The sequence below is a fragment of the Phaenicophaeus curvirostris genome, chromosome 1, assembly GCF_032191515.1.
Source record: "Phaenicophaeus curvirostris isolate KB17595 chromosome 1, BPBGC_Pcur_1.0, whole genome shotgun sequence".
NCBI lineage: Eukaryota > Metazoa > Chordata > Aves > Cuculiformes > Cuculidae > Phaenicophaeus > Phaenicophaeus curvirostris.
This window is the reverse complement of record NC_091392.1, coordinates 9,739,979-9,761,964: the sequence shown is the minus strand read 5'-3', so window position 1 is coordinate 9,761,964 and position 21,986 is coordinate 9,739,979. Positions and strand designations below refer to the sequence as shown.

General features: G+C 36.9%; 1 protein-coding gene across 1 annotated transcript in view; it reads right to left on the bottom strand.

Moving 5' to 3' along the window:
• SEMA3E (semaphorin 3E) overlaps positions 1 to 21,986 on the bottom strand; it is a 141,344-nt gene that overhangs the window by 9,392 nt on the left and 109,966 nt on the right. The window contains exons 7-14 of the mRNA XM_069875464.1: positions 20,987 to 21,129; positions 18,196 to 18,310; positions 17,781 to 17,850; positions 16,356 to 16,500; positions 12,051 to 12,273; positions 8,959 to 9,050; positions 7,779 to 7,820; positions 4,533 to 4,699 (exon numbers count right to left, since the gene is read on the bottom strand). Coding sequence (XP_069731565.1) covers positions 4,533 to 4,699; positions 7,779 to 7,820; positions 8,959 to 9,050; positions 12,051 to 12,273; positions 16,356 to 16,500; positions 17,781 to 17,850; positions 18,196 to 18,310; positions 20,987 to 21,129 — 997 coding nt within the window. The remainder of the gene's footprint in view (positions 1 to 4,532; positions 4,700 to 7,778; positions 7,821 to 8,958; positions 9,051 to 12,050; positions 12,274 to 16,355; positions 16,501 to 17,780; positions 17,851 to 18,195; positions 18,311 to 20,986; positions 21,130 to 21,986) is intronic.

The following is a 21,986-nucleotide window of genomic DNA, read 5'->3' as shown; positions in this document are numbered from 1 at the left end:
CCTGGAAGCTCTCATTTTAATGCATAGATGTCACAGCCTGTAAAGTGTCAGTGCTGAATAATGCTACCACCGGCTTTGCATATCTGTGTATACAGATTATTCAGAAGTCACACTCTCTTTCACAAATATGCATAACTACTATAGACATCAGCCTTTAAAAAAAAACAAACAAGAAAACCCCACTGCTGTTAGGCCCAGCAGCCTTATCTAACAAGAACAGTACAATTAGCAGGCACATGCTACTTACTCCTCAGTTCCTGAAGATCATTGCAGAGCTAAAAAAATCCTAGTCCTTTAAGACAGAATATTTCTCCAATTGTTAGAATCATTCAAGAAAAAGAAACATTTGTTTGATAGAATTCTGCTGTTGTGTGATTGAAGACTGGGGAAGATAAATTTACCAGTGCCTTCACTTGATACTTTTTTGATGAGAAGGAAAAATGGGTAGAGGTGCTAAAAGAGAGGGAGATGCTGAGAGAAAAACACATTTCACAAAAAATGGCATAAGCCTGTTATTTGCTTTTTTTCTTAGTAATCATTTCATACAGAATTCCATAAATAATAGAGTACCAGACAATTCCTCAGATAAACTACTATAAGCAACAATTTTCTGTCACTAGCAAATGTAGTGAATATATGGAAGTGTCTTTTGCAATCAATAACTTCAAGAATTTAGATTTCAGCCTGTAACTCTTTGCTTCCAGGAACTTAGTATAATGATCTGCAAGAAAGTAATACAGTCATCAACATCTTATCGCCATCATCCTCACTTTTCCTCATTATTTCCCAAGGAGAGATGAGGCAAAGTCAAAAGGGCTTAGGGAGAAAAGGCAGTTTGCATAAGTAAATCAGTACACTGAGTTTAGTTTTGCCCAACCAAATGTTACAACAGTGACATTTGGGTAAGGACTGGGATTGAGCTGCGCTATGAAGGCACCTCCCACACTGCCCCTCCCCAGGGCTGTTCTCTACAGCGCTACCTGGCAGGACACTGCTGTCAGTGCAGCTTTGCCACTGGCCTCCAGCCTGGGTACTCGATCACAAGCAGGTTGTAAGGAGGAGGGAAAAAGCATGAATTTAGGGAAAAAAAATTCTGTTCAGAGTTCCCTTGCTAACCATGTGAGATGAAGAGCATTGCACATTTGCTTGTGGAGTGGGTGATCGAGAGAGAAGACAAGAGGGAGAGAAGGCAGGAGGGAGACTGTTAGTTTCTTAAAATTAGTTAAAAAATTGAAGGTTACCAGACCTACCCAAGCTGAAAGGCATTTTAAAATACCTCAGCCCTTTTTCACCCTGGACAGTGAGCCGACACAGAGAAGAATCTCACTCAAAGAATTTATTGCTTGCTTAGATAGAAATTTAACCTGCCTAAAACATATTGCAAAGGTAATAGTAAACTAAAGCATTTCTTTATTTCCTGGACCTCTCTGCATTCTCACGTACTCTTATGGAAGTTGAATGAAAAATAATTTCCTTCTGGCATCTTAAGTATTTGTAGTATGCAGGAGCAATATACCTGTAACTACCATGGTGTAGCAGTGTGCTACACTGTGAGCATCAAGAGGTGAGATTTTAGGCTCAGTTTTTATTCATCCATAATTAAATTCACTATCTAATTAATTATCCAGGCTATGTGCTTGCAAGGGATTATAATAAAGGTCTCCAAAATTCAACAAATTAGTGCCAGGTGTCAAGCACATTTTTTTTTGTATTTATGCTGCAGTTCACTTTATGTACTGTACATGCCTTAGTTTACAGTTTTTCTATTTGATGTTTCTATAAACAGTTGTCATACCTTGGAGGCATTAAGATCTAAAGCAGAGAGCATTTGAGTCAAAATGAGAAGGACACATTGTACATCCCTGCTTTGGTTCAATGCTTCACCGGTAGGACTGGAATAAGAATGAGATCTCTTAGCATTGCTCTTCATGCAGTAGCAGGGCTGCTCTTACAAGCCAATGCCCCCACTCCCCCACCTCCCGATTGTACTGTATGAGGGACACATTTGTGTAGATATAGCTCATATAAAACCAGCTCAAGCATGCTGTAACTTAAGGCACATCTCCGTAAGTCCGGATGAAGCAACGGCTGATGGGAATGACGGGAACATGCACTCTCCAATGCCCCTTGTATTCACATTACTACCCTATATAGCTTAGGCAGAAATCTGGAGCGCTGAGACAAGGTCAAATTAAGATGTATATGCTCTGAGATGTGGCATTAATTGTGTCTGGAGTCCAACGCAGACATGACAGGGTTATTGCCTGCTCAGTGTCACTTAGTATCAGGAAACTCCCCCTTGTCTACTGAGATATGACTTTTGCAGCAGTGGTCACCACCTGGAACCCAGCAGGAGGCAGCTTAAAACAATTTCCATGCAAATGTCTTGTGTAGCTATTCCTAGGAAGGGACAACCCACTCCTGCCAACTGTCCACAGGACAACTCTCTATGGGGACAGCTCTTTGCAGGACAACTCTCCACACCCAACTCTCCACAAGGACAACAGTCTGCAGAGAGGCATTACAGTTAGGGTTACACTTTGGGTTAGGAATAGGCTTAGGACTAGGGTTAGGGTTAGAGTTGTCCTTGCATAGAGTTGTCCCTGCAGAAAGTCTTCTCCACAAAAAGTTGTTCCACAGACAGCTGGGTGTGGAGACTGGCCTCAGAGAGTTGGCCTGCACCCACTCTCCCTCCTTCTCCATGCATCACTCAGTTAGTATAAGCTCACAAATTTAAATTTCTCTGATCTTCAGATAGGACCTAAAATGAAAAGAACAAATGCCATCTGTCCCTTTCAATATTATTATTAGTTCTTGCTGGCTTTTTCCCAAACTTTTATATGTAAAGCAACCTTTGTAGACTTCAAGAATATTCAGTTGAGTGCAAGTCCCTTCTCCACTGCTGCAGTGCTTATCTTAAGAGAAGGAGGGTAATAAAAGTAGTATTTTCTTCTTTTAGAGACTGACCTCCTGAATGTTGGGGAGGTGAGGCACAGATAGGTGCCTGGGCTGCTGCCTATGCAACTGAATCCTGGATAAATGCGTGAGTCATGGGCCTTAAGGGCTGCTACTCTGGAAATTGTCTTAAGTGAGAAATATGCTAAAAATGTACAACAGAGTTCAGGACTGGTTGAGTTTCTCTTATCTTTTCTAAGACAATAAATAGCCTGCAGAACAACATAAATGCTGAAGCAGTCCTAGTAGGCTCATAAGAAATTTTTTCTCTCCCCACTCCTTCTCCAAATGACATTTACATCATTAGATGAATAACCCATATGCTTTATAATTACAATAATCCAATTTCTACTTCTACCGTAGGAAATTAATCTCCTTGGCCCACTTGTACTGCTGCTCATCTTTCTTAATCTGGGGCCTGAAAATTTTGGCCAGAGTCTTCTCACTCTGAGCAAACAACCAGAGTCCATTCCCTCCCTTATGTCTTCTTGCAAAAAGCATGAGAAAACTATGCAAACCTCCTTGTAAGTGTGTTGTAGATTTCCTACTTGTTTTAACCTATGCTTTAGCATAGTAAGTGCAAGAGAATCTTAATTATGCTGAGTCATTTACTTAATTTCTCATTTTTACAGTTTCATGTGCATCACTCAGTTCATTCTAATCCTTGCAGTTCATGTAGGTCATATAGGTCATATATATAAGCATATATTTACAGAAACAGTAATTGTAAGAAAGCCACAGAAAAGATTTGAATGGTACGTTACCAAAGTTTTGCTGAAGAGGATAGAAATTGCTCTCTCTAGTGGCAAAACTGACTTAAAGTCTTATGAAAAGATCTAGATTAAAATATGCATGTTCTAGATGCTTGATTAAGTGTGTAGCTGAATTGGAGGATCTGGTTTTGAGGGGTAAGGGAAAAGGACAGGCATATGGAAAGCTACTGCACAAGGGGGTGAAGGACAAGAGCCATGAACAATTGAATGGTGATGGAGAGAAGGCTCCTCAAGGGAAGAATTAAAGTAAGCAAATTAGGTTTGTGCTTTGAAGTGGCCTCTAGAGTAGCTTGTCTTTAGGAATTCACTGGAGAAAGCATAAGACTTACTGTAGCTTTTGCAGATGCTCTTGTTTTATTTTGGCTGGGGATGGTATTTGACTATGAACACAGATTCTTTGTCCTTTTTTTTAAAAAAATATTCTGTTGCATATGTTATTGCAATGTGGGATATTTGCTGTTTAAGACTACCAAGACAGGTCTCTGATATTGTAAAGAATCTTTTCTCTGCATACCAAAGGAGGTATAAGGACATTAAAGTTTGTTTAAAACTTAATGCAAATAATTACTAAGTGTCCTTGCTTCATTCATAAAAATATTCCTGGTACTGTAGTTTATGCCATCCTGTTAATCTGGCTCCTTTGCAATCGCCTAAGGTTATTCTAATAAATTAACAGCCAACATATCTTCTCACTGCTTGGTTATTTTTATGAGAGGGAGATATAAAGTACTTTGTATTGCAGTAAAAACTCTGTAGTAGAAGCTGTTTTGCAAAATACATATCAAGGAGCGCAGCATTTCTCACCTCTTTGCCTGCATTCCTGTGGGATAATATCGGGAACAGGCGATTCCATCCCAAGCACAGTAAGGATCTCGAGCAAGGCAACAGTCTGCACAGGCAGTGCCGTACATGTCACACTGATGGAATTTCACTTGTGCTATGACTGACTCAGATCCAACGTAAAGCTGTTGCTAGAAAAAAAATACACCTTGTATGATTAAGTTCCTAGAACTTCCAATAAAACCTCTGTTACCAACAAAGTTACTAAAAATGTTAGCTTTAGCAGTGCTTGCCAGTTGCACATCCAGCCTGTGCCCTGAGGGAGGCAGAGTTACTCTGTAGAAAAATACCTGATTACAGACTAAACTTTCCTGCATGAAGACAGAGGATTAGAAAGAAGGTAAAATGAACAAGTTTATTTTAGCATTTCCTCTCTTCTGAAGTTTCAGCTTTACAAGCTTTGTGTTTGAACAGGCAGGGGTTTAGGTTTCTTTTTTTTCCCTCAAGATAGCTTCCAATGCCTCTTTTACACTTTTTTGTCACCTAATTGAAATCCAAAAAAAACTTGACATGAAAGACTTTAAATAAAGAAGTTCAAATTTTCAAAAGTTACAAGCAACTTCAATGTTAGAATGCGAGTTACCAAGTAAATTTAACTCTTCATGTGGCTATTTACAATACAATCACATATACACACACACAATAGTATTATTGTTTGTATAATCCCTCAGTGCATAGGAGACAAATATCTCTTTTCTTCTTGTGCTGTGTGCTCTTTCCTTACAAATTATCTGCTCACAAACTAATTATTTAGTTATTATTTCTAGGGCCTGGTGTCTTTTTTCAGCATTAGTGCTAAGATTTTGAATCTTCTGGGTTCACATAAATGTTCTTTAAAATTCAAATGAAAGATGATCAATCTGATTCATGAGTTGCTGGCATAATAAATTCAGAAGAAAATAGCTTGAATTTACAGCGATTTGACAGGCAATCTTGTTGCTGGTGAATGTAAGTGAAGTGAACACACTGCACTGAAATAGAAGCATCTTATACATGGCTCACTTCCATGGTTACACCAGTCAGTAAATGAACTTCTAAACTGTGCTCACCCTAATGACCAAAATTAGTTTGTAATTCCCACTCTTATAACAAACTTCAAAACCTGATATTTTAAAATTCTTAAAGCTGGAAAATAAAGGCAACTTATTTAGTCTGGCTTGCCTACCACAAAATGTGAAATTTAACTCAGATGGTTAATTTTCTAATTAGACCTCCTATATCTATTTAGATGACAAAAATTTTACTCTTAGGAATGCCAGGACAAAAGACTAGGAGAGAAAAGTAACAGCAATGCTTGAAGACTTTTTCTGAGATAAACCAGATGATAGTAGCAGGAACTTAACCTGCTAACTGGAATGAAGAAGCAGCCTATGATCCTTGTCTGAAGGGATTTCTTTCTTGTCTACAAAATGTGGTTGTCCCAGAAGATATGAACAATGCTTTCTATGACATATGATATGGGATTTTCTTTTTCATCACTTAGCAAGAGTAAAGACTTAGTCTTGGATCATCAGAGGAGGGCAAAAAGCATCTGATAGCTAACCAACTGAACATCAAAGAAAAACATTCTTTCCCAGCCTCTGCAGAAAACCTCTTAGCCCTGAAACATGATATTTTGTTGTATCACTGATTTAGTGACAACTGGTTAGTGTTATAAGGACCTAGAGAAAAAGTTACCAAGGAGATCTCCATGGGCTCACAGACTCCAAGGTCAAAAGAGATCTGTCAAATTGGTTGAGAAAAGAAGCCACATAACCTTTTTCACATAAACTCAACTAAGTGACACTTCTGCTTGCAGCTCTGATTTTAAAGACAGAATGGTTTGGTGCCAAGCCTGTCCCTAACATTTAACTGTCCAACATTTAACTGCCCTCAGTACCAGAAACAGGCATCTTATTTAACAATTAAGTTTATCTGCATTCAACAAGATAAACTTGGTTATTTGATCCTGATATTACTTTGCTGTCAGTGTTCATATACACTAGAGAGTCCGTTTGTTGGGTAGAATTTTTTATCTGGCTATCATCTTCTCTGATTTTTTTCTGACATCTTGCAAAAGTTAACCTAACCTACTTTTAGTTATCACAAGAACATTTATTCTTCCACCTCTGAATTACTTTGGCAGCCTATTCAGAATTCTCTCCAGAATTCTGAAATACTTCTTGAATAAATAGAGTTAGCAGCCTCCCTGTGAGCTGGACGCATTGGAAGAAGATGACTTCATTTTTTAGAGTACCTTCTTTTTACTCTTCCAAGTCAACCCTTTTGCCATGACATTTCACTAAGAACTGAAAGTAAGGCAGATATCTGAAATGATAGAGAAGTCTCTCTCCAGACAATCTCTTAGGTGCAGTGTTAAGGCAATCCAGATCTGCTTTTCCAGTCCATGGGAAAACAACACCCAGACTGATCCAGGAAATAATTCAGTGTGCTTACACCTAAGATCCTCCTCTAAATCATCATCAGAGGAGTTTGTCTTTCTACATTACCTACAGAAAGAACAGAAGTTGATTGGATACTAACTCCAAAATTATCTTTTGGGACACACTCACACCTCCTATTAATGCAATTTCCTTTGCTAGCTGTGTTTCATTGTACATATGGCATTGGATAGCTAAGATCTATTAAGGTATTACTTATCTGGGGTGTTTTAACGGTTCCATCCTGAGATACTATGACAATATGTTATGGATATCTATGAAATGGTACAGAAGGGAATTTACCCACAAGAGTAATAAATCAAGTGTTCATATTAGCAGAAACTAACAGAGACTCAAAGAAGAGTCAGATCCTAACAGCCCTCCCTGTTGTGGACAAGTGGGAGAGCCAGTAAGGCTCCTTTTGCACCAATACCCCCGTAGGGCTGAAGTCTGTCTGCATTTATCAGGAAGGAAGTTTTCTGTGAGTTGCTGTATCCATCAAGCTAATCCCCACTGTGATTAATACACAAGTAACTCATGAAACAAATTGGTTTTTACATTGTTTGATATGAATAATGTTTTGAACTAGGGAGATGTAACATTAGAACTGAAAAACATAAATGCTTCATAAAGGAACAGAGGATGTAATAATAAGTTTATGTTAGAAAAAGATTATGTGTATCAGATGAGATCTCGTTATAGATGATGTACGCCTATCTGTCTGTACTTCTACACTGTTATAGCTTCATTACATCACAATCTTCATGTTTCAAACTTGTCAAATACTTACCCTTTTTGAAGAGATCTCCATAGAAATAATGGGAAGTGGTACCTAGAAAATAATAAATACTTCCTTCCTTAGAAAAAAATAATATCATTTTGATATGACAATAAATTAGTTAAAATAGTGTTGATGTTTAATTATTGTATTCAACTTTGCTACCAACTGTGACGTTCTCTAAGTTCTGATGCTACAGAAAGATGTAAGATGATTACAGGTTGCAGAAGTTTTTCTTTAAAGGAGTTTATTTAAAAACAACCAGCCAACACTTAATTCAGGATTATCAGAGCCACAGGAACACTACAATTTCCCTGTCAAACATGGCATTAGCTCTTGCCACCACCCAATCCCTTTTGTCTTACTCAAGAGTGATAAGTGGAGTGTTCTTTATAACAAAACATCCATTGAAGATAAGATAAAATTAGCAGGAATTCCTTCTTTAACCAATTTCCTCTCTGCCCTCTGCTCAAATTTCCTGGACCAGCGGCAAGACATAATCTCCAAGAGGTCTATTGAAAGCCAGCTTCGTCAAGAGAGGGAATTTATGTGATTTTTCCCCGGGCAACAAGTATATATTTGCGCTGTATAAATGTAGGTACCAGGTTTAAATATCTAAGTCTAGATGTTAGATTTTTCCTATGGTTCCAAGCAAGTTACCTTCCTACTTTATGGGCCAAACATGATGTGATATGATTACTCATTAAGAGAATTCCGTTATATCATCTTTGCCAAATTTGAACTTTAATCATGGATTATTCTTAGAAAGAATGGAGTTTTTCCCCACTAGGACTCAGTTTTGCCCACTATAAAGACAGATTAACTGGTTCACTCTTTCTGAGGTTTGGAATATTTTATCTGGACCTTGCTGAAGTGTAGCAGACACATTTGGATATGAGGAAAAATGAAATAAAATGCAATAATTCTAATCAAAAGTTACACTACAACCTCCAAGCATGTAAACAGAAAGGAAGGAGTCCTTGTTTGCTGGCATATGCCTCAGTACTTGGACTATAATTCCACCTCAGAAAAACTTTAGTTAAAAGTGAAGATTTCCTGTCATAAAATAATTAACCATTAGAAAAGGTCTTGTACATAACTAACATATATTTGACTATCCTTACACTTTTTTTTTAACATTTTACTTCTGCAGAAACTCCAAGACACTTGTTTCATAAACAACATTATTCACCTTGAATATTTGCAGCTCTTCAAGAATGACTTCTTCCATTGATTCTGTCTCTTGATTGTGAATTGTAATGACTTTCAGCACAATTCCATTATCTGGGAATAAATTAAAAAAAAATCACAACCAAAAAAACCCAAACAAAACTAGAGGTGATAATGGGTGAAAACTTTTATGTGACCTTCAAATACTTTAACTCCATATTGCCAATGATGATTCTTACTCTTAGAAAATATTCACATAAGACAATTTGTCCTTAGCAAATAAGAGACACTTGAGACATCTCTGAGCTATATGATTAATTGACTTATATTTGTCAAACTCTAGGTCATAACCCCTTTGTGAACTGCTAAAGGATCAAGAGAGTCACCATATTTCATAACAAATAAATGAAGGAGCCGAGTCCTTTAAAACAAGGGGGTATAAAGTGGCTTTAGTTATAGGATCTGAGTGTTTGCACTTGTTCGGAATTACTAACTATTTGTAATTGCTGGCAGCCTGGTGGCAGCTCTGTTCCTCCAGGCAAAAGTAGAAACTCCTTCAGGGGTTTGTTGTTCAAAGTTCTCACTCTCCTCTAGCAAAATACTGAGCTGATGTTGAGCTGAAGCTGCTAATCAAAAGAAGATGAACCAAAAATCCTGCCCGTTCAGAAAGTCTAAGGCATGTTGTAGTTTAGATCTATCAACATCTCTGTCATTACAGCTCCTGCAGGAAATTAAAACACATGAGTGAGATCTGGTACTCCCAACACTTCAGCTTTGTCTTGCTGACTGTTATTAGAATAGTTTTGCTTTCCTTAATCTGAAAATCTGTCATCAACAATGGCAAATATCACTTCCTTTCTTCAGTTACTTTCAGTCACCTTTGATTTACAGGGGAAATATTAAGCAGACAAACACTAGGAGAAAAGTTCAGCAAAAGATCAAAAGGGCAAACATAAAAAGCAACCATTAAACTGGGGTCATACACTACTTCTCAAAGAGAATATGTAATCAAAGGAATTCATTTTGTGAGGGAACAGTAAAAAGAAATTGCAGTCTGAGCTCTGATTTTCATAAATAAGTCCATCTTCAAATCCTGCAGACAGACAAGTAAAAAGTAGTCCTGATGATCAAACTTTGACTTTGATGAACCTTCCAAATCTATGCTGCTGCCCTAAGGAAACTTCTGCTCAGCTGTAAAACCATGCTTACCAATGTTATACAGCAGGTGTTAGACTTAGAGGAAAAAAAATAACTCTTTACAATATTAAATTACCAAGAGAAGAAGTGAGTTCCTGATGGGAGCTTTGTGAGAGCAGAGATTGCACGATTTGTTTTAGTGTTTCTAAAGCCCTAATTCCTATGCTGGAATTTCTTGTCATCTAATATTAAACATCTCAAGAAGACTAAGCAGCTGTTGGATGACAGTCCAGCACAGTTCTAAGACACACACCTAAGTCCACTTGAATTCAACTCTGCTGAACAGATGACTTGTGTACAAGAGTATTTGGTACAATATCTCAATCACAAATGCAAGTAGAAATCACAAAAATATCTAGGCACCATCATAAAATCTGCTGAACAGAAGAGGAGCGAGTCCAGAGAAAAGCAATGAAGCTGGTGAAGGGGCTGGAGAACAGGCCTTATGAGGAGCGGCTGAGAGAGCTGGGGGTGTTTAGCCTGGAGAAGAGGAGGCTGAGGGGAGACCTCATTGCTCTCTATAACTACCTGAAAGGAGGTTGTAGAGAGGAGGGTGCTGGCCTCTTCTCCCAAGTGACAGGGGACAGGACAAGAGGGAATGGCCTCAAGCTCCGCCAGGGGAGATTTAGGCTGGACATTAGGAAAAAATTCTTCACAGAAAGGGTCATTGGGCACTGGCAGAGGCTGCCCAGGGAGGTGGTTGATTCACCTTCCCTGGAGGTGTTTAAGGCACGGGTGGATGAGGTGCTGAGGGGCATGGTTTAGTGTTTGATAGGAATGGTTGGACTCGATGATCAGGTGGGTCTCTTCCAGCCTGGTTATTCTATGATTCTATGATTCTATATGACAAATGGCACAATGTCTTATAAACAACACTAAGTTCAATACTGAGACCATACTGAGGCCATTTACATGCTTAGAAAACAGCACTAATATAAATAAGCCATATTCTACAAATATGCTTTTGAATGTTCTCAACACTGAAATGTGCTTATCACAGGAATGTCATCAGTAAAAAGTAATTCACTGTAGCTGCTTTCCTAAACAAAATAGTCAAAATGACTTGTGATACCACTCCTGTTGTTAAATTGATAAAACGTGACTGTACTTGGACTTTTTCCAAACAGATTAGATGTGATTGAAGTCTTGTGTAGGTCCAGGTTTTCCTCTTATTTTCTTAAGTTTTATTATTTTTCAACTACCATTAAAATGTGGTTTTTAATCTTAGAGTAGGTCTATGATGTATTTTACCTTAATTATATTCTTTTGGTAAAATTTATATCTTATGAAAATGGCATAAAAGAAAGACAAGAAAACTTCTAGCAGTTCCTTTATGAGAAGCTTGGGTATTTCTTTCTTTGTTCCTTGAGCTTTGTTGTAACCCAAAAATGGAATCTGGTAGTTTCTTTTAAACAATATCAGCAAGACTTGTCATCTCCTGAAGTGGGGAAAATAAACTGTGGAATAAAGCCAGCAACTTGAATTGATATTTTTGAAAATTGTATCACCTTTGTTTCTCTCAGATCTCTAGATCTCACATTAGAACTATGCTCAGATACATGATTGTGTTCTGAAATTTTAAAAATAAGGCCAGCTGTTCAGGAATTTAATTTTAGGTTCTTCTTTGGAAAGAAAAAAAACAGTACAATGGAATCCTATACTTCAGTTTCTCTGCCTAGCCTTTAAATGTTTCCCTACCATTATTTTTCTATATAATTTATCAGCACAGTAAAGTATACATCTACAATGACTAACTTCCTCTGTAAGGTGAAGACTGGCACAGTCATGCAAAGAATGATTGTAAAAAAAGGAATGTTTGATTTATTTTTTAGTTTTGGACTATATGCAACTTGATTTCATTCATCCTGGAGATAAACCACCAATTTTCAGTTGTTTTTCTAGCTTTCTTTAATTTACCTGTGCCAATGAACAAGACATCATATTGCCCATCCTCAGCTTCCACTCTGTCCACTGCTAACTGTTTAAGATTGTACTTCCCATCTGTTTTAACTAGTATCGGTCTCTTATGAACAGGTCTGATGGGCTGATACATCAGTGGATGACTCCTGGCAAAATGGATTGCTTCATCCGGATAGTCTTTGGTGGTAGTGTAGAGACCGCCATTCACCTTGCTGGCACACTGCAAGAACATAAAACATAGATTATTCTGAATGTTTGCCAAATAAATTGTCAGAGACAGGTCCTGTTTTTAAAACAATTACAGATCTACAGAAAACCTAGCATGAAAACAGGCACAGAAGAGCACAAAAGGAACTGGGACAGTGAATCCTATGCTTTATGCATGTGTAGATTATTAATTGTGAAAAGCCAAGAAAAGGAATGCTGAACAGAGACTTGGTGTTATCATGTCTAGAAAGAGAGAGCTCTTTCTTGTCTTGCATACTAAAAGCAGAATAAATAGTGATAGTTTTATATTATGATAAAAACCATAATGCTTATATCTTCCCCAAATTCATATGAAGGTGTAATCAAAATGACAGAGCTAGGAGAAAGGAATTTCCTGTCCCAGAAGAGAGATGGCCATGCAAAGTCAGCAGAATGATAATACTTAAAATCAGTCTCTATTCTTAATACTTTTGTTTCCAAATTGTATTACCATAAGAAAGTAAGCACATGTAAAAATAACACCAGCAGCAACAGTTATTCTTCATCTCAGGCATTCTAAAAGTGTTATATTTGATTCTGATCCCTAACTCATGATGACAGTATGATATATCACAATTTATCTTGAAATACCAATGTTTGCATTGATCAATCTACTGTTTTGCAAAGCAAATACACTTTACATCAATGATTGATTTAAAGAAGTTTACTCCTTTGGTCAAATGTGCAGTTAGGGATAATTTAACGAATTAAAATGGAGAAGTTAATTTTAGGATACTTTGCTAAGGATATAGTGCTTCCTAACTGCACATAGATTCTACATTTCCAATTTGCTTCATGATGTCTAACTAAAACCATTTAGGAACAAGCTGGAAATATCTCAGTAACCATTTACTTTCTCCAAACATTCATAAGACAGGGTGGTTTTAAGAAGCATTTGAAGCAAAGCCACAGTAGCAGCCTTTCCCTATTTAAATTAGATTTTTCAATTAGTAAAATGAAATAAAATACTCCTTATGTTTACTAGAAACAGTAATTTTAAACTTGTGGTCAACTGTAATTGACAATAGTAAACTCCTGCACTTGTCAAGTGAGGCAATGTGTTTTTCCATTCTTTGAGTTTAGGACAGGAAAATATTTGTTAATGTAACTGTCTAATCAACCTAGCGATGGAATTTCACTGGCTGTTTACAATAAAGAAACAGAGCAGGAGTATGAAGACAGCTCTGCTTTCCATGTACTGCACAGCCTATGCAAGTGAATAGGCATTGCCAGGTTGCCTTTGCAAAGTTCTAGCCCTGGAGAGGTTTAAAAAAAATAATCGTTCACAGGCTTTTCATTTTTAATTAAATAAAATCAAGTAGTCTAGAAAGGAAAGAGTAGATGCAGCCATCTCTGAAGTCTATCAACAACATATTTGTGGTAACTGATGTAATTCCCAGAACCATTGCAGTCTAAATGCACTAAATGAATCAGCAAAACAGGAGCTGAGATTATGGCAGAAGCAGTGCTTCAGGCAGACATCAGAGAGAAATAGATTGCAGAGTCTGTAAGAATCCATTAGACTTTTAACATTGGTTTTCTGTTTATTTAGTTTTAAGCTCTACTCTCATTCCTTATAGACTCCATCTTCACTTATTCAATAACGAAGATCAAAGAGTGCTGACTCTCAGAGGTGACTAATACTAGGTTATTTTTGGTCTCTTGTCACTGTCACTCCTGTAATGGGAAATATAGCGGTATTGAGTTTACCAATATGCTGAGCTTTTCTATGGAGTGTGAAATCTATCACTGTGGCCAACAACCTGAAACATGCTTTCTCTTCTAGCTACTGGAAAAGTGTTGAAAAGACCTCTAAGCTGTGCCATAAATGAGCAGCCAAAAATTAATTAATTACACCTCCGTTAGCTAGCAGAGATAGACACACCTGCCACTGATGTGCTCTGCAACATGCAGAGACAAATATGATCAAATCTATTAATATGCAGGAAAGACTTGGTTCCTCAACTAACTTGTTCTGTGATGTTGGAAAAATTACTTGGTGTCTTCTTTTACATCTGTTTCAGACCCTGTTCTTTGCCTGTTGGGGAGGCTACAATCCAGTCTTAACCCAAACGTGGCCATTCAGAGCCAAGACAGAGACGCATTGAAACTGAGTAGAGCTTAGGCCAACATTTCTGTAAATCACTGTCAATGTTGCTGAGGTGCTGGCTCAGCGTTCCCTCCTTCTTGCCAAAAAAGCACCATTTAATCATCAGTACTAGGTGATATCGATGTAATGACTGTAGTCATTAATACTGAATTCCTGCCTGTGTTTAAACATTAGTGCACATAACATATGTGTGGTGTTCTTCTGCCTGGAAAAGAAATGAATACCACTTGAACCATAATAACCTTTGTAAAATGTAAATTCATTCTTTACTCCATGCATGGTGCTGTTTCATTATTTATTAAGACCGCAAAAACTATGATTTTGCCACAAGATATCAAATAGGAAACCAATTATGCCTTTTAATTTTACCATTTTCTCAAAAAGTGACAATTATCTGATTTTCTACACTGACTTTGGCAAACAAACACCAAGGAAACAAAACTCGATTTAGTGTTGATGTCAGTGCTTCTGCATTGGTAGCTTATTGGTGAAGACGGTCAAATCATTTTCATAATGTGTAAATCCCAAATAATCTCTTTTGTGGAGATCCATCCACTTCTGCATTTTAACTTCTGTCTCTGACCCCAGGAGAAGCAGATGACAGCATTAATTTAAAACAAGAGAGGACATGCATTTGAAAACATAGTACAAGTAGAAAGGCTAGTGGCATGGACTAATAAGTTAACAGGCCTTTTCACCTCTCATTCCTGTGATTCAGTGATAAATTAATTGAATGCAATGTTTATTTGTGCGAGTGATTTATTATGAAAACTAATATAGATTCAGTTAGAAAAGGAAAAACAACACTGAAAGTAATGCTCTGCAAATGTTTATTCCACTCAAGAAAGCAAGATCCTAGCCTGAGAGATGAAAAGATGAAGTATAAAAACTATATGGACAGGTGGGGGGTGTTAGCCAAACAGCTATTAGAAACATCTTTGTACCTCACAGAGTCAAAAATCTGCACAAAGCTGTCAAGATTTACTCCTTGTCTCAGAAAATGTTTATTCTGCTTAGTTACTTTTGTTAAGATCTATGTATAGTTTCTAACCTGTGCACTGGTCTAAATTACTGAAGTATTGGAATCTGATACTTTTTGAAAAAGACATTAAAAAAAAGGAACCGGAGCCATCAGATCTTGGAATATTGAATCATTCTTTTTTTCTTCCTTTAACACTTGTTAAATGCCCTGGTTTCAGCAGGCAGTTGAAGGGAAGTGAATTGTCCTGTGCAAGCTTGCTTGCTTTTTTTTCCAGTAAGAAGCTTATTTACATTGGAAGACGTTGCATGCATCTTTAACTATATAATTTTTTGTAAATATAAGTACATATTTTTAGTTCATCCTAGCTTTATTTTTTCAAGCCAAGTCAGTGGGAACAATACATTCACAATAAAGTTCCATTAGAAAAGAACCTCACGGTTCACTCAATGCGCTTAAATTGATTTGATTTTTCATTTATTTCTTTGGCAATTAAAGTTATCAAGGACCAGATGCAAAAATTATGTCAGCAGCCAAATTTTGAAGAACAGTTATTCTTGACTCAATAGGACATGAGGTTTCTTCTCCGATAATGTACTTCTTGCTTCTGAATGCAGAATCTGACCCACTTTCTAAAGGAGCTTCTTTCTGCCCCTATTTCCTGCAATTTGAACTTTGGGACCTTAGAACCTCCATATAAGGTTGCTGATTTCAAGCCCAAACAGGATTTAGAAAAATTTTGTATACTTATTTCCTCTTTTTCCTTTTGGAAATGTATTATTCTAGTACTTTATTAAGCCTACTGCTGAGTCATTCCACACCTTTCCAGAAATGGTAGAGTATGTATTTATTCAAATGAATATATGCTGGATTATGAAGTCAGAAATATTTGTATATTAACAGCAGTCTGCACATTCTTCCTGAATTTATTTACACAGTAAAGCAGTGGAAAATAGATTGTACTTACCGAACCAGGCCTAGGATAAGGTACCTTTCCTTCATATAGAGCCCAGTGGTATTCAGGTCCTTCTTTATGAGCATATGGTCCATTGAAAGCTGCTCGGACACTTGCCATGTGGTAAACACATATAGCATATCCTCTAAATATATTGCTATGAAGTAAAATTCAAAGACATCATTAAAGCAACATGTCACATTCTGTACACAATATACTGGTATTATCGTGTAAGTAGAAGGAAGTCACATTTCAGCAGAATACAAGGAGAAAAAAAGTACATATCATTTTTTATAATTACTGTAGCTAATGTTCTTAGCAATTTTAATGTGTTTATATTTGTAACATTTCTCTAAGGAAATGCTGTGTTGTTATCCCCAAATCTGAACATGATGAACACAGGTTCTAAAATATGCTTTAGTAAACACAGCTCAATAAACTGAACTCTGGTCTTAGATGACTTTGATTAGTGACTTAAACAGGTAACCATTTTTCTTCTCTAGTATTTTTCCTGTTATTGTTACTTTGGAAAGATGGGAATCATTCAATACTGACTGAGATGAAGAGGACTCCTTTTAAACAGAGTGAAGATATTGGTTGAGGTTATTAGTTAGATAATCAAGATCACTCTATGTACATCAATCCACATAGAAGTATCTTTTTCAATTTTAAGTTTTATGCACTTAGTTCTGCAATTCATTATTATTTAAAGAAACATAAATACTCACTACAAAGTAATTATCTTTGAAGACTGCAGAAAGTCATCCTGATAATTTCAATTAGGTGCCCACTTCTCTCTGCTGGCATACAGAGCCAGTAGAAAATTCTAAATCCCTATGTCTCTATATCTGTCTTGCTTTCTTAAAAGATGAAAACTGCCCCAAAATCAGGACAGAGAAACAGTGTCAAAAGCACAGCTACTATTCTTTACCTGTTACATCCTAAACTAACAGTTTAACAGTTGGAACTCCAAGAAACAGGTACTGCGTGCTTGCACTTGTATTAGGCTGTAACAGAAAAGGAGGCCACCAGCAACATTGCAACTAGTGTTTTAGGCTTCAGTAAGAGGTTAGTAGAGACTTAAGCTGTTGTTTATTTAAACTAGAATTACAGTGGAGCTCTTAGAGGAAGGCACATGTCTCTAATAAGCTGCTCTTCTAAGCATGCAGGACTGCATAGACTTTGACACTAGGAAATTGTCAACCAAAGAAACAATTAATTTATGATCCAAATAAGGTGGATCATTGAATGAGACTTCAAGCCTCTGAGTGTCATAGAGCCATTTCTATATTAACAAGGAAGCTCACTGTGGATAGAATAGGGATTAAACTTTTTATTATTTATTTGCTAAGGGATATTTATCATGCAGTTTCTATCTCTTCAATAGGCTGTTGAAACATTCCTCTATTTCTGTTTCAATTTCTTCCAGTTGTTTACCTTGTAGTGTTGAAGAGGCCAAATATCACAGGATTTTTGTTATCACGAGTTTGCAGCAAAAACACATCCTCTGTAAAATTTAAATGTAATGTTATTGGCAGCAACCTATTTTTTCTCATCACCAAAAGAGAAACATCATTGCTTGTTAAATGTGTAATCTTATTTTATTCTTTCATGATATTTAATTTCATGCAGATTTTAACAGCAATTTTTTAAAAAAACATGCAATACGAGAAGGCATTCTTGATGATAGTTAACTCCATATAAGTAGAACTTCATAGACGTTGCAAATAAAACAATCACAACTATTCCCTCTTAATGAATACAAGTACATTATTTGACAGGAAGATGTGTTATCCTGAAAGTTTATGTTTTGTTTGATAGTTTTAAGTTTGTTGCAGTCTTGGATGTTTACCTAATTCATCAAAATGAGTATCAATTCCATTTCTCCCGGGCACAGAGCAAACTAGCCTGGTTTTGAGGAAAGTGCTCCATTTATGCACGAGCATTCGCTGGCCTCCCATATCATTCTGCACAGAAAGAAACAAATGCTGATGGTAATTTGAATGAGTAAGTCTAGAAGGACAAACAACTCTGCTGAATTAGCCACTCATTGTATCTTTTGATGTCAAAAGCATGCAATTTCAACCACATGTCTATTACTAGAATTATTTGTCTGGAGTCAGTTTCCAAGTAGGATTGCACTCATCAAGTCCAGGTCTCATTTACAGCTGTGGGTTTGTAAGAATTTTTCAGTTCTGTACTGCATCTGTGGATAGTTCTAACTATACATCTGCTGAAAAACTATTTCTCATTTTTGTTAACTGGATGTACTGAGCTCATTAACAAAACTTAGCTTTGCTTCAGGAGCTCAGTGCAGGGTTAGATCAAAACAGTTGGAAACTGAAGTCTTGACTTATCTATAGAGCTTGTACAGCTGTGGCAAGTCTGAAGCAAGTGTCTACACAGTGTTCTAACAATTTCTCAAAAACTTTGAATAATTCCTGCTTTGTTATAGCTACCTTATCTTTTTCTTGCTGTTGTGACTGTCAGACTGTCTAGAAAAAGAGCTATTTCGTACCATATAATGCTTAGTGATTGGATTCTGTAACATTTGGGTAGCATACTCAAAGCTATGGCCTTATATTCAGGAAGACTGTGTAAGTGGCTGTTGAAGGCTCTGCATTAGGCTTGCAAAACTCCTCTCACAACTTCATTCTAAACTACTGAAATTGATTTCCTCAGCTTACAAAAGCAGAGATCCATTTTCCTCAGAAAAGTAGAGATATACAGAATAGGTTCTTTTGTGTTGCAAAACTTGTTAAAACTCAGGTGAAAATGTAAAAACTTGGGGTGGGGGAAAAAAAGCCAGTTCTTGAGCCACTAGCTGGCTATTTTTTTGTATTCATTAAATCAAATTTGGTTACAGCATATGGCTGTGAAGTTAACATCTAGATGATAAAGCGTTTGGAGTTTTGGACAAGTGGAAGAGATAGGCCTGTGGGATTTTGGTTTAACTTATGGCTAGAGATAAGATATTTCAGTGGTTATATTTTAAACTAGAGGAAAGTATTAAAATAATCTATTCAGACATCTATCAGAACATAGGCCAAAGAATCACTGATGCAGGCCTGAATTCAGAAAGCCAGCTGGCTTTGGGAAGATTAATGTCTTATGCTGCAATTTGGTACGTTGCATACTTCAGAGGTTTAGACTGTTACATGACTATGCCTTAAGAAATTTTAATAGGTAGTATTTTGGTGAGCATACGCAATATATAATATACATTGAGGTGACAGAAGATTTTAAACTTGTGTCTTCTTCTTCAGCCAACAATTTTAGGAATGTATCCTTCACAGTTAGGAGGGAAGAATGCAATATTTTTGAAAATATTTTTGATGTTAAGAAATGGGAGATGTCTTCTCATCAGCCTTGCTGTGGGTCAATTACTAGAAAACGAATGCACCCACACTTCATCAGCTTTTCAGAAAGTACCATTTATAGGCAGCTTAATCTGGTAGATAATATGTTAAGTGCTCCTCCCCAGCAACTATTCAAGATCTCCTTGCTGTGTGGGAGCCAGAGAGGCAAAAAGATTTGGGATCAACACATCAGGAGTGTGGCCTGAGTGAGAAATGAACAATCATGCAGGGCAGTGAAAGGAACCAAGGTTTTTCCTTCTGACTTTTCTGCTTTTTCTGGTAAACCTGATGCCTGGCTGCAATAATAATTTGCTGGGCATTACAATCCTTTCTTGTAGATTCTTATATACACAATTTTTCTTAGTTGCTGCTGAGAAGAAGAATGAGAGATGAAATGAAAACATTAATTAATTACTATTTATAAGGCACTTTAAGGTTGACATTGTGCCCCTTCTATCATTCATGCACCACGAAGAGGTTTTCAAAATTTACAGAATCACAGAATAGTTGAATTTGGCAGAGAGATTATCTAGTCCAACTACTCTGATCAAAGTAAGTTGCTTTGAACAAGTTACCTAGGCCAGTGTCCAGGCAGGCTTTGCGCATCTCTAAGGATGGAGACTCGGAGCAAACTGTACCAGTGTTCAACCACCCCAGCAGCATTATATTCATATGAAATTTCAGTTGTTTCAATCAGTGCCCATTGCCTCTAGTTGTGTTCAGCTGGCTGCAAAAACATGTGTGATAGGGTAGGCATTGACCCTGTACAAAGGCAGGTAAATAAGGTCTGCTCCTTGCTGACGAGATAGAAAAATGTGAGGGAACTTCAGAGACTACTGGTGGCTGGGCTGGTCCTGTCACCAAGAATAAAAAGAATCATCAATTCCTGTCAGCTGTGAGAGTTGCAAGAGGCCCTGGACCTGCAGCCAATACTAAGGGTGATGGAGCTTTGATCTGAATTCAGAATACAAATGGTAAGAGGGTCCTGTGGGCAACTGCTGTGTCTGTTACCATCTATCAGTACAAAGAGATGGAGTTAAATAACAAGTTTTCCGAACTTTACCCTCCTTCCAGCAAAAGTCATCTTCGAGCCCAGATTTTGGATTGCTTTCGAATTTTCTAATGCTTGAGGCTGCAAGGTATAGGGTTTTCATTCAGACCTATAACTTAGTCTCTCTTACATTAACAGATACCATATTTGCCTGGGGGGAAAAAACAAGACCAAAGACAGAAGCATATTTGGGTTTTTTTCATTTGGAAGTGTAATCAGAAAAAGAATCTTACCGCACATACACGTCCCACTCTAGTATATATGGCATGAGTGCTTGTCTCAGCCTCTAATGCTTTTTCGGTAAAGAAGAAGTATACTTTGTTATCATCATGGTCTTCATTGTCAGGAATCATGTAAGAGCCAACAAATTTTGGTTCTTCAAAAGAAAGAAAAGATGAATTAAATTCAAGTTTCTTAAAATATTCTTTTATTTTTTCAATCCTTAAAATCAGCTGTTAGCAAAGAAAAAAATTAAAGAATCAAGGATCTGTCAGTCAGAGAGCTACCTAAGGAGAATGGTGTGATAGTAATAGAAAAAAAAATCTAATTATTTGTGGCTAGCTGTCTATATAACATGTGGAATATATTAATGTCAAACTATTTTTATAGCTTCAGTTCACAAATCAATATTCCTTTGTATGAGTGCAAGAAAAAGACCTTTATCCAGTACTGTTCTCTGGGGCTTATGTATTTTCATTTGAATTAGGCTAAAACCTGGCACTAATATTCACATAACAATCTCTGATCCCATACAAACCATGTGGAGGAATATCAACTTTAGACAAACAGTCTTTTAGATAAAGTAAAAGCTCTGGCAGTTCAGCTAATACATATTATATGAACGCATATCTTCATAAATAGAAGATGCATTATACATCTTTGACATGAAATAAAAATCTTCTAAATTTTTCCTGATCTGACATTTTGTTGCAAAGTTGAAACCTAAATTCTGAATTCAGTCCATGCCTGTATACCTTTTAACCCCACACCAAGCAGAGCTGTGAATTATTTCATCTGACTGAATTGTGGCTAAGTTTTTACAAGTTCTTTAAATGAGAATGTCATTCATACAGTTAGTACGATTTCTTACTAAACAGTGGGTAATGTAAATATTTTCTATCTGTTCCCTGTGAAAACAGTCATTACCTTTAGAGAATTCTAAATTTAAAATAATGCAGTCTTCCAAAGACAAAAGAACAACTTCACTTGCATATTGAAAACATCGGCCTGATT